Source organism: Pempheris klunzingeri, chromosome 12 (genome assembly GCF_042242105.1).
Source record: "Pempheris klunzingeri isolate RE-2024b chromosome 12, fPemKlu1.hap1, whole genome shotgun sequence".
In the NCBI taxonomy this organism is placed as follows: Eukaryota; Metazoa; Chordata; class Actinopteri; order Acropomatiformes; family Pempheridae; genus Pempheris; species Pempheris klunzingeri.
In genome coordinates this window covers 21,349,220-21,362,858 of record NC_092023.1, presented here as the reverse complement: position 1 = coordinate 21,362,858, position 13,639 = coordinate 21,349,220, and the positions used below count along the sequence as shown (strand labels likewise).

Genomic DNA, 13,639 nt, shown 5'->3' with positions numbered 1-13,639 from the left:
TTCCTGTTTGAAGCCTCGCAATGGCGAGGTGCTGCTGATCAACTGTTAGGTGTCATCTTGGTCTCATGATGTCAGAATGTGAACAGCATGATGAGAAGGACTGTTTAAATACCAATTCTAACTGAACCAGGAAATGTATTGGTGGATTCATGGATCAAACCTGTTGTGAATTTTGCTGTTAAGCTTCTTGTTAGAGAACAGCAACTTGTGCAAAAAGTACTGAAACACTGAACAGTTGGACATGTGCATTCAAAAGTTTAGAGAAGGTCACATTAAGTTCACCTGGAAAGGTTAGAATGCATTTTAGGTTCATCCTGAAATTTCACCTGAAAGCCGAAAATCCCTAACTTTTTGTGAGTAGTGTATGTTGCAGAGGTCATTTTGACACCTTCGGGCACCCTGAAGGGGCCTACCAGCTCACTCCCCATTATTCCAGCCCAAAACATCACTCCACCACCTCCTTGCTGACCAACCACCAGCCTGTTGGGCCATGGTGGCCATCCACCAGCCACCCAGAACTCCATCCATCTGGACCATCCAGTGTAGCACGGCATTCATCAGTGAATAAAACTGTTTGAAAATTGGTCTTCATGTATTTCTGAGCCCATTGCAAACGTTTCTCCTTGTGAGCATTGGTTAGGGGTGGCCGAAATACAGCTTTATGCACAACTGCAAGAATCTGAAGGATCCAGCATTCTTGGGACTCCAGAGGCACCAGCAGCTTCAAATACCTGTTTGCTGCTCAGCAGTGGCTTTTTAACAGCTGCTGTCTTAATACGATGCATTTGCTTGACAGAAATCTTCCTCAATACACCTTTATCTGAATGAACCCGTCTGCGCTCTGAGTCACACACATCTTTTCACAGTACGATGATCTCTCTTAAGTTTTCGTGAAAATTTCCAGTGTTTTCATACCTTTTGCAAGGCATTGCAATATTTCACTCTTTTCATCTGCAGAAAGATCTTTCTTTCTCCCCATATTGCATGAATCCTGTGACTTGCTTAATAATATGGACCAACCTCCTTAAGTAGTTTCCCTTTAATTAGGCTCACCTGTCAAATAAATGATCAAACCTGTCTGAAATTGATGTCAGTGTATTAAACAGACAGGAGAAACAACACAAGCAAAGTTTATTTAACTGAAATCCTACTTGCATAATAATTTGGAACACAGTGTAGTGTCTCCCAGGACTTTTTCTGGAGCCTTGGTGGACTTTGAGGTATGTTTGGGATCACTGTCTTGTTGGACGGGCCAGTGACGCCCGTCAGGGGCGTAGTTAGTGTCAGAGCTGCTGTGGACTGACTGTCTGGTCCGTTGCAGCCTCACCTCCTGGGTCGGTCTGTCCCCACTGCAGCCATTAGTCCATCCTCCTCTCCTCCATTGATGATGTGGCCACCCAGCGTCCACTCCAGGAGCCATGATTCCATCATTTTGACACTGCAGTAGTCATTAAAAGTGGCACATTTGGTTGAATTCGGAGAAACCACCTGTAACATTGTGTTTATATATTTCAATTGTTCTTGTTTGACTAGTTCATTGAACACAGCTGAGTAAATTTTGCCAATAAACCTAATTTGTGAATGAAGTCTGAATGACTTTCAGTGCAACTGTACATGTGCTGTGTTGGCCACAGCCCCACCTTCAAAGTCCTTTTCACAGCACATTAGGACTCAAACAGACTTTATGCATGGTGTTAGAAATAAGACCTTTCTGGTTCTCAGGAGCATTAATGTTTTCAATGCTATTGTATGTTATTTGTGAAACAGTGCACAAACTGTGCAGCAGAGGTAGTTTATTATCTCCAGAGCTGTGGTTGTAGAGCTAAAAGGTGAAATTCCACTTCCTTTTTCTATGCAACCACTGCTATTTCTGCTTGCATAAGCAGTGGAGTCCTACATTTACAACCCATCCAACAGATCTATGGATCCTGGTCCTGGTCCCGCTGATGTGGTTCTCCATCAGCCAATGGATGTGCATCTGTCCAAGGCTACAGCCTGTCCATCCTTGGGAGCTGGATCTCTCCTTCACTGTGGTGCTCCCGGAGGTTTCTCTTTTCCCACTGGGTTTTTTGAGTTTTTCCTTCCCGAAGAAGGAGGGTCATAAAGGGCAGGTGATGCCTCGGACTGATCCATTGGCCTCATCGACTGCTGGACTCTTTATTAGATTGTTTGTTCGCTTACACTTGTTTATTTCAGTGAACTTTGTAAAGCACTATGAGACACTCTGTTGTGATATTGGGCTATACAAATAAAATTGAATTGAATTGAATTGAATTTAGGACTTAAGGTTATGTAAGTAAACATCATGGCATAGACACCTAAAACATTACTTAGCCTTATGCCCTGCTGTACTACACCTGCTACAACTAAGGAAACAGACACTGCTGTATTGAAACTGAAATTCCATGTTTCAGTCAACTTATATTTACGCTTGATGCAGAAGAGCCTTTTACAAGTGTGCCGAGTTCTCTGAAAGCCATCAGAGTATCAGTGGCATTGTCCAAGTTCAGTATTCACTGTTGGAATACAGATATGCAGGAGAGAATTGGGGATAAGTGAAATTGTTTTCTTCTAAAAAAAGAGCCAATAATGCCGTCCTCATACACAGAGAGAGGATAAGATGCAGGAGTCACTTGCTTTAGTCAGATTGTACACTGATGAATGACTTTTAAACACTATTTTACATACAGGAAATCAGAATTAAGAGCTTATTAAACATGAGACTGTCTTGTAGATGAAACCATCAACAGTATATACAGTTGGCTGTAACAGTTAATCGACTGATCCATTAGTCGACCAACAGAAAATTTAGTTGCAACTATTTTGATAACCGTTATAAAACAAGTGTCTCCAGTTCAGTTCAGCTCAGTTCAACATATATTATTGGCAGTGGGTGGGCAAATATGAAACACACATAATCAGTTCATTTACACACACAAAACACAACCCAGAAATACAAATGGGACAAATGTGTCAGAAAGACAAACACAAGAGTCATCAGCAGTGGCCGATCCATAGCTGGCCAGTGGCCTCTGACACCACAAGGGCACACTTCATGTTAAAAAGGAAGAAGTGTAAAGGTGCAATGATCAGTCTAAGTTAAGTGAGCCTTCCTTGTACGATGCCTGTTCACAAGTCTGATGGCTTCTGGAATAAAACTACATTTCCTTCTGTTTGTTCTTCACAGGTGGTCTGAAATGCATTTCTCATGGCAGCAGGTTGAAGTCGTCATAGAGGACATGTGCGGGGTCACTTCTTGTTTTTTTTTATTGAACAGGGACAAATGCATTAAACATTATTTCATACAAAACAGATGTCATGCATACGAGTTTCTAGCCAAGGCTAATTTGCAACCCCTGTCCCTGGTTGGGCCTTTACTGTTAAGACAAAAGTTCAGAGAGTACAAAAACGTTAAAATACAGAACATATAAAAAACAAAGACAAAATAGAGCGAAAACACAAGATAGATAAAGACATGAAACTAACATAGTACAATAGTATGTAAGAATCAATGTTCACAGGCTTGTTTCAGTTTCAGCCATTTTTGCTTGTGTGTTAAAAACCTTGAGCTCTGTCAATGTTTTGATTTCAGATGGTACCTATTACCTTTTACCGAGGAGGATGACGGTCCCACTGTTGTTCTGCATTTCGCTGTCCTACAGTTATTGCCTGTTATACCCCTAGTTCTAATTCTACTGTTTTGTTTGTTTACCAGTTGGCAGACTATTTCTGGGACAAGGTTGTTCACACGCTTTTAGAAATGAGAAGCCTACAAAACTGTCAAAACTTAGTAGATTATATTTTTTTGATCATTTGTCAATCCTTCTTTAAGGATTTGTCCAGTATGCCACCCTCAAACCGTCTTCACATCAAGAATGGGCATTTTTCTGCTCGTGGCACAGCAGCGATGACTTCATCCATGATCCCGTTCAGGGGCAACAACACCTAACACTAAATGATCAGGTTACTCTGGGACTCCAGGTGTGTCCAGTCTAATCTTTGGAACGAGGCAGGATAAGTCCTGAGCTCTATCACGTCTGTCACTTAGCCATTTTCATTTTACTGCTGGTAAAAGCCCAAACTGTACATGTGCCATGTCGCCGTGTTCCACTCCCAGTGGAATCAAACATGTTGACTGAGGCTAATCATTGTAAATGGGACTAATATGATGAACTTTCTTCAGTCCATGGGAAATCCCTAAACATGTCTGGTCTTCAACCATAAGCCGAATTGGAGCAAAAGCAGTGAAAGTGTGTGCTGAACAGCCTACAGCTGTCTCCCTCTCAGTGACTTCAAAATGACTCGCAGGTACAAAGAGTTTTCAGTTGGGGGGGGGTGATAGGAGTAGAATCATACATATAATGCGGGTGGGGTTGACTTTGGTTATAGAGTTAATTGTGTTATGATTACCAGTTAAATCACATCATATCCACATATGACAACACAGTTTGGCAGTAGACTACATGTAATCAAGATTACGTAGTCATTTACAAAAAATAAGTATTAGTACTATTAATAACTATAATCAGCCCAGATTACATTTGGGAAAAAATGCAAGTAGGTTATAGTTACATTACATTGTCCACAATTACTTGATTACATTTTTGATTATGTCTTTAAAATGACATGTTTAAAAACTCCAAAGCTGTTTTTAATTATATATCTTGTGTTTGATGGTGTAGAATACACATTGGCTGTTGGTGTCAGTGCTGTTTCTGTAGGTGTCATTTTATTTGACCAACTGTAAATGCTGAATATACTAAATGCATTTCATTTGCATTGAAAACGTTATGAGATGTTTAAAGACAAAAAGGAGAATGCATGGAACCCAAATGTGTGTGGCTGCGTCCATTATTTTAGGATTAGGTGCAAGATTTTCAGTGCTTGATTTTTAAGTAATCCAAAAGTATTCATATTATCTCACATTTTTTGTAATCCAATGGAACATGCTACTAATTACCATGTAATTTGTATTTGTAGGCTATTTGTGTGACACAGCCACCACTATCAACTAGGCCTAAGTACTGTAACTTCTTTTCTCCATTCCCATTCCTTGTAATACAACGATCTTTTTATTCACCTATTTATTTTATCTTCTTTTATTTACCGTAATAGATCTATTATTCTGTATTGGTGTATTTTGTGGGGTGAACTTGTGATTGTATAAGAGTTTCCAATATAAAATGATCATTTAACAATGAGTTATCACAATTAAATATTAATTAATTATTCATTTCTATACCTGGCTATTTCTCGAATGTTTCTCTGCTAATATGATCAGTACCTCATCTGACACTTCTTCCACTCTGTTGCACAGCTGTAATTCTGGTGTTCCTGTTATTTCGCCCATCTGTTGTTCTCGCTTGCAGTCAGTGTCATCGCGAGAGGTGACGCAGGGCTACGCTAGCTCCGTTTGCCTACCGTGTAACTGACAGAGAGCCAGCCTGGAGTTCCTCAGTGCTGATGGTGAATAGCCACTGCTGCGGTGACGGGCGGAGGAGAAGAAGCCGCAGAAGGAGTCAGCAGTGGCAGAGGAGTGATAGTTCGGAGTTACTTTTATAGATTTAGCAGTATTACGTGTGTCATCGGATCCTCACAAACCCCAGAAGGGAAGGGAAGGGAAAAATAAGGAAAGATGGCGGCCGCGGCCTCGCCGGGCTCCGGCTCGTCCACCTCCTCAGACTGGATTGTACTGAGAGACGGTTGCCTGCGTTGCGACGAGGAGGGCCTGCGAAGCCTTTCATACCACCCGGCCCTCAACGCTATCTTGGCTGTCACCAGCCGCGGCAGTATCAAAGTAATTGACGGCACTTCGGGGGCCATTCTCCAGGCGTCAGCGCTGCACGGTAAGCACCGGTGCCCTCTGCCGAGCCCTGACACCGACAGCTTCAGTCCTGACAAACCGGCCACTGATTGTCAACAGACACTCAACACGACACAGGATGAGCTGGAACGTTAACCTAAGCTAGCTAGCGTTAGCTGTCCCAGGCAGTTCTCTTTGGGCCTAGTTAACGTTAGATTATTCGCCTAAAGGACCCGTTTAGCGTGCTTCTGCAAACACACAACCTTTGGACGTTGAACTGGATGTGGTCAGATTCAAATGAGTGCTTCTCGATCGCCAGTGTTTGCTACTGTTTACCACATTTGCAACATGACAAATCTACCATGCAGGCTAATGTCTAGCTATTTAACTTAGCACAATGCTAACAGTTAACGTTAGCCGGTCACCCGTCTATGTCAGCTTCTGTCATTCTAGTGATCTGTCACGATATGTCGATAAAAGTACAATTCATGTGCTGCACACCTGAAGTAGTACATCTAGTATTACCTAATTAGAGGTAGTACAGAGTGTTCATGGGAGTCACTGTTAGCCACTAAGCTAGCTAGCGGTTCATTAGCTGCTTAACTTTGCAGCCTATCGTGCGCACTGTCAGTCATTTGGAGGCATCGCTGTGATACTGAAAGTAAACTGACTTGATGCTGTAGTGTTGGTGCAATGGGGCCATATTTGCCCGCAGGCCTAACTTTGCTCATTCACACAATTAACCAGCCCGACACTTGTGGTCTTTTTGGTGTTACATGTCGGCACACGGTGTCCTGTCACACTGTCCTGACAGGAAATGTCCTGTCTGCATGCAGAGTCTCCTCTCGGTATGTTTACCGTTTGGGAGGGTTTGAAAGGGAAATGCATGGACACCCTTGGTGTGGGTGTCCTGTGGATGGTGGTCTATTGTTACCATTGTTTACATCTTAAACTATGCTAATCTTCTGATGGATGCCAGTGTTTCTGGAGGAGCTGTCGACCTGACATACTGTTGAGTTAAAGTAAAGATTAAGGCAAAATAATTGTTTTCTAGGATCTGTTTCCTTTTAAAGCATTTACTGTGATGTAGAATCATGTTTGGAAGGGGAATAAGACCACCTTCACTTCACCACTCCACTTTGTGTCAGTGAGGTGTTGACTGTCAACATTGTCTCTACACACGGTTTGATGGTAGAGCTCTTCTGGTCAGTGTGTCTGATGGGCTGCAGCCTACAGTGTTCCAGATGACCTGAACTTAAAGCCTTTTTTGGGGAGTGGAACTTTAAGGAGCTGGACTATGGTTGATGGATTACCTAGAAGTCTGCTGCAAATAGCTAAAATGTATCAAATGTTTCTCATGAGTATGCTGTTTTTGTGGTGGATATTAAACAAATGGTCTTACATCCTCAATGACTGTCAGTTTACTTTATTTTAAGTCTGATTTAATTCCAGTTGAAGTCAGTGTTGGTGTCAGGTGTTGCATCTGGTGGTCATGACAGATAGGAGATTGAGCCCATCTGAGTCCCACGATGGACAGTTATGTCACATCCAAATCTGTTTCAACAACAGGAGCAGCACCTTTACTGTCCGGTGTTGTGAGACTCTCTATCAGATGTCAACAAAACCACAGCTAGAATGGAAAAGGCCTGACATAATGTTTGAATGTTTTTTTTTAAATTTGCATTTTGTGTTTTTTTTCCTGTGAAAAATCATATTTACCCCAAATGCATTTCTGCTACGTCCACCAGGTTCATGCTCCTAAATAACCCAACAGATGGAAACCTGTCAAACAGTGAAGTTTGCTGTCAGATGAATGTGACTGCTGCAGCTCCCCTACTAAGCATGCTCAGAAAGCAGTGCAACTAACACACTAAATCAGTGTTCGCTCAGTCCAACACCAAGTGTGCAGACATGAGTAACTGAATGTTAATTCAATATAATAAGCTTTTATTATCTGACTATTAATTTACATATTGTAATATATATCTGGCTTTGCATACCTGAAATCTTGTTTTGCTTTAGTTTTCATTTACTTTTGGTCCTGTAAATTTGGCTGAGGACTGGACACTGATCTCAAGATGCTGACTAAGTTGGCTTTCATACATATTATAATATCGCATAGGCTATGAGTTCTTAATCACAGATCTCCGACCAACTCAGTGCCTCTGAACCAACAACTGGAATGTAAAGATGGATGATTTTTTTTTACATTTCCTCTTTTCTCTTAATGATGATCTTGGGGGCGTTTACATGCAAGATTGTTGATGTGTTTTTCTCTGACAATGTCACAGTGTGCTGAATATGACTATATGATGATGGCAGTGTGACAGTCCCTGTGGTTCCCAAGGCCACAGCGACCACTGAGGAAAGATCTGAGGTTATGTCCTCAGTATGTATTTTTGTCAGTGCATGTGGGGTTCTGAGTCCCCTTAAGTAGGGCTGTGTGATATGACCAAAATCTCAAATCCTGACGGAGGTCATTTTATATCTAGATGACGATATACAGCATGACATAACCCTTTTTCTGTAAAGTCAGTGAATTAATAGTTTAAAAATGACCACATGGAAGGCCTGTTTCTTATTACATGTGGAATTATATACTGGACCAATGTTTCACCTTTGTGTAAATTTTAAGTCAAGCATGTAACATGTGCCACGCTTACTTTGCTCCATGTTTGTTTTTGTACATTGTGCATCTGTGCCATGTGGAATAATGCAAAATGTTGCTGTAAAGAGTGTGATTTGTGACAAAACAAAGTTAATGATAGAACTTCATATGAAATATGTATGCATTTTTCTGTCATCTCATGATAAACTATGTCTTAACATCACACCCCACCCTGAGGTGCACCCAGTATAACGAGCAGTTGCATATTATGACTTTTTTTATAAGGTCCTCACAGTCCTCAAGTAGTTTTTGTGTGGCAAGATTCACACTACTCACAATGATTGACACAAAAATATGACATATGAAAATATATATATATATATATATATATATATATATATATATATATATATATATATGTTATATATATATATATATATATATATATATATATATATATATATATATATATATATATATATATATGTTATATATATATATATATATATATATATATATATATATATATATATATATATATATATATATATATATATATATGTTATATATTATTGTGATTTTAGGCAATTGGACTCTTGCTCTCTACATGAAAAAAAGATTCAAGTCATTACAATTTTTTTTGCCGATACCAACAAACTGATCTTTTTCAGGCAGTATTTTATTGCTATGCATCAAGGTGCACTTTCTCAGTCTCATAAGTGTGATGTTTGCAGCAGATGCAGACATAAAAGCACGGCTGTTTTAGCACCTGCACTCATTTATCACCAAACCTCTTCTTTTTTAAACATAACAAAAATCACTGATGGAGATGATCACAAGTTACTGCAACTATAATGCTGCAAACACTTATTTTGGCTCAACATAGTGAAACAAATGTATTCCTACATTTTTTTCTGTTGCCTCCAAGTGAAAAGTTTCTGTAAATGTCAGGAGAAAAAATCAGCCTCATTAATTATTGTTAAGTACATTCAGACGGTGGGCAAAAGTGGCCCCAATGTTTTTGCTCATATGTGTATCGGGGAGGTGGATCACCTGAGTAGCGAGTTTTGCCATGAGAGTCTTGTGGAGAGGCGCTGTCAGATGTAGGTAGAAGAAGCCCCCACCTCTTCAAATTTTGGATGAGATCTGTCTCTGTGAAACCATTGAAACACTGGGACCAGTTCACACTTGGAATCTAATATTGGCCAAATTTAAAAACGTGAACAGTCAAACAAAAGAACCAGAGTAATTGTTATTGTCAGTAATTGTTAGGTTTAAACAAATTAGCTAACAAGAAATATTAGATTCTAATTCTTTGCCCCTCTTATTGACCAGAAGGCTGTGAGGTGACAGCAGCATCACAGTGTCTCAGTCAACCAGTGAACTAAAGCCAAGATCATTTCAGTTATGTTCATACTTGTATACTGCATTCAGTCAGATTCAGATTGTTCACACCATGTACGCTTCTGATTGGACAGCTTTGGTTTAACATTGTGACCTACCGGGCACCAGTTTGTTTTGTTAAATGTCAGAATGTGGCCAGTCACGTTTACCTGCAGACGATGTTCCGTAGGTGACGTAGGCCAAGTGACTCAGTCTGGCCTCTAGTCTGGCCGAATGACAGTGTTGTCTGTTCATCACTGAGGGCATATAAACATGTCAATAGAACAGTAATGAGAGATAATGAACTTAATAAGGACCTTTTACATTTTGAAAGATGCTGTGTTCATTGTTTAAATGCCAGTGCCAGAGTGTAGTAAGAGCACAGATGAGGCACAGATTAACTGTCCGATTTTAGTCTTTTTTGTCAAAAGCTTTTAAACAGCTTATAGTTTTTGTGTTGATAATAGACAAACAAACAGGTTTCAGAACACCTTCCCTCAGGACTGCATTTGAAAATTAGCAAGCTTGCTAACAATGGTTTTGGTCGTCCACCAAAGATCGGCGGTTTGATCCCCGGCTCCTCCAGTCTGCGGTGTTGAAGTGCCCTTGGGCAAGACACTGACCCTTGTGAAGCACTGCTTTGGTGTGTGAATGTGTTTAAATGATGGCAGGGTTCGCAACCTGGGGGAATTTACCATTTGCATCATGTGCAAATGATTGAATGAATGGATAACTGAAATGAAACCAAAGTGAGAGATCTTAATAAGTTGTATTCAGGGCAGTTTAAAGGAATTTTAAGCTCAAGTACAATCCTAATGTTGTTCAAATTATGACACTTAAATAAGCACATCTTGTATAATAATGAAGCCATTCAGCACTGCTTATTGTAACGTATAGCCCAGAGGCAATGCTGTGAAGAAGCAAAAACTTGCTGGCTTAAGTCTGTGTTTTCAATTCCACACTGGTAAAGAGCAGAATTTGTGTAATTTAGAAAATCTGATGAATGTGTTTCATGTTTGTATCCATCAATAAATAATCATTAGATAATACAGCGTCTTAAGTTTCATAAATAGTAGATATGTCCAGTTATCCAGACCACCTGCCCACCCCCAGTGGGTGTTTGCTACTACTATTGGCCATTTGTTTCGCCCAGGGAGGTGAGAGAGCCGTGACTAGAGCTAAACTAACACAGCTTGTACTTAATCTCCGGTCGTGGGAAGATGGGCTGGATGAAATGGGACTCGGGCTACCCAAACAGCTAAAACAGTCTGAGACTGTTTGTGCCCACATCTTGTGGCCTGGCTCAGCCATGACGGGCGTACTAACATGCGACGTTGAAAATGGAGGAAAATATTGTTTTTTCAAGATTATTTTTTAAATAATTTAATGAATATTCAAAAATCATGGCCGATCCTTAGTTATTATCTCATCTTCCACTCCACTACTGTGACCAACATGCTGGTATTTTCTGATAATAACTTTGGACCTCTCTCCTTCAAACCTCCTGACATGATGTTCTGTCCTCTGTTCCACAGCTAAACCTGGTGGTCGTGTCCGGTGTCAGTACTTTCCCGCAGTGGATAAGGTGCTTTTTGTGGACGACTATGCAGTGGGATGCAGGAAGGACCTGAATGGCATCCTGCTCCTGGACACAGCTCTCCAGCCTCCAGTGGCCAAGCCTGAGGATATGGTTCAGCTGGAGCTGCCGGTCACAGAGGTAAGAGACGCCTGCATCTGTTACCGTTCAGAGAGACACCAGGAAGCACTTCCAGAGGTGGCTGTTGTCACCTGATATTTAGTCTGGGTCGGTGTATACACTAAGCCTTTTGTTCTATGGTCACACTATTAGCCCTCAGTTGGAATGAACTGCTCATTCTGAGTATATGAGAGGCTTGTTAAAACCTAAAAAACAACAGTTGCTCAGTAGGCTACATTTGTTGTATAACTGCTCCCTCAGATTACTTTAGGATCACACAAGCCTTCGTCACACTCAACCACTCGATAGATACACGAGGAATGTAAAGGTTCAGAAAAGTGTAGTGCCCAGCATTAAAGCAGTAATGGTGCCAAGCTTCATTTTTGAGTGGTTATGACTGTGGTTATTTTTGATCTTTTAGATTTTCAAAAAGAAGCGCTCAGAGTGGCCAAGTCATCCATCAGTTATCTATACCGCTTATCCTTAATTGTTGCACACACCAGTGCCAGCTGACATTGGACGACAACCTGAGCACACCCTGGACTGGTCACCAGTCAATCACAGGGTCAACACACAGAGACAGACAGCCACTCACACTCAAATTCACACCTATGGGCACTATGAGTCACCACTTACCCTAACCTGCATGTCTTTGGACTGGGAGCAAGCCAAAGTACCCGGAGAAAACCCATACAAGCACGGAAAGGGCTATAAAGAGTCGGATTTAGGTCAATTTTATCCTCGCTGCCCAGATCGTCCCTGATACTGATTCTAAGGATCAGCTCTTGACATCCATCAATCAATCAATCTTTATTTATATAGCGCCATTTTATAACAGCGTTATCTCCAGACTCTTTCCATAAAGAGCAGGTCTAGACCAAACTCTTTAATTAAGAGAGAGACCCAACGATTCAGGAATTCAACAATTCCTGAATACATCTCTTCAGTCAACATATGAGTTCAACTGATGGAGAATCTGTTTGGAACAATATGTTTTGCTGACAGTTTGACCCTACTGTACTTCAGTAGATGGTCCTGTAGAACATGGACATGAACACCTTGGCCATGCACTTTGACTGGTCTTATGGACAGATCAACTATCAAACCACTCAGAGTTGTCTACCACGCTGCTTTGCTACATAAGTCAGGTTCCAACAAAGGTATTTACAAGTAAAGGCAGCAAGTTGTTCAGTGGCTCACAGGTTTAGTTTGACTGCATCTACTGACTGATGTGTGACTAGTCACCTTATCAGGCATGCAATGGCTTAATAACCCATAAAACCATTCTGTTATGAAGGCAGTAGCAATGTCACACTAACGTTATTAGTGTAACCAAGATATATGTGTGTGTGTTTGTGTCTTTTCAGGCTCAGCAGATGTTGTCAGCCTGTCAGGAAAAGATTGATGTGTCCAGCACGGAGGGCTATGAACTCTTCATCACCCAGCTCAAAGAAGGCCTGAAGAATACCTCACATGAGACGGCAGCCAATCACAAAGTGGCCAAGGTTAGTCTGACCCCCTCTCAAAAGGTGCTGTCCTTTTCCTGTATGGTGTTGCAGCATTTGGGACTCCACATGAAAAGATCTTGTGAGAGGAAAAACTAAAAATGCTTCACCACCATAGCGAGCTCTTTGGACTAACTCATTATGCTTGTTCCTATGCCTTCGTGTGTTCTCCTTCAGTGCTGTTACTACTGTAGCTGCATTTGAGCAAAATACTGTAGGAGCAGCATTCACTGTAGGTTTGTCTTATTGCTAAAGAACTCAGACCTAAAGCTACCGTAGGGTGGACACAATAACATGAACACCTGTATCATCTATTGCATTCCACAGCAATAGCATACAGGAAATAAGCTCCTATTTGATTATTGTCATCATATGCTCATTTTACAGACAGTGTTTTGTCATGATTTTGGATTACATTTTCTTTACAGTTTCTGTGGTATTATGTGTATTAGTTCATTAAATAAAGGGGATGAAGCACAAGTTCAAATGCAAGTACATTCAAGAGATGTGACACTTCCAAATGTTCATGCTGTGATTAGCGTGGGAAAAAGTTAACATTAAATGTGATGTCATGACATTCAACAAATACCTGTTTTGTGGTCAGGTTAGCATAGCATGCTATGACTACAGTAGATAGAACAGGC

The 13,639-nt window shown here is 40.8% G+C and overlaps 1 protein-coding gene across 5 annotated transcripts in view; it reads left to right on the top strand.

Moving 5' to 3' along the window:
- Positions 1-5,445: 5,445 nt before the first annotated feature.
- birc6 (baculoviral IAP repeat containing 6) overlaps positions 5,446-13,639 on the top strand; it is a 110,020-nt gene continuing 101,826 nt past the window's right edge. For all 5 annotated transcript variants that reach the window (XM_070840542.1, XM_070840544.1, XM_070840545.1 and 2 more), the window contains exons 1-3: positions 5,446-5,846; positions 11,330-11,511; positions 12,858-12,995. In XM_070840542.1, coding sequence (XP_070696643.1) covers positions 5,636-5,846; positions 11,330-11,511; positions 12,858-12,995 — 531 coding nt within the window. In that variant the 5' untranslated portion in view covers positions 5,446-5,635. The remainder of the gene's footprint in view (positions 5,847-11,329; positions 11,512-12,857; positions 12,996-13,639) is intronic.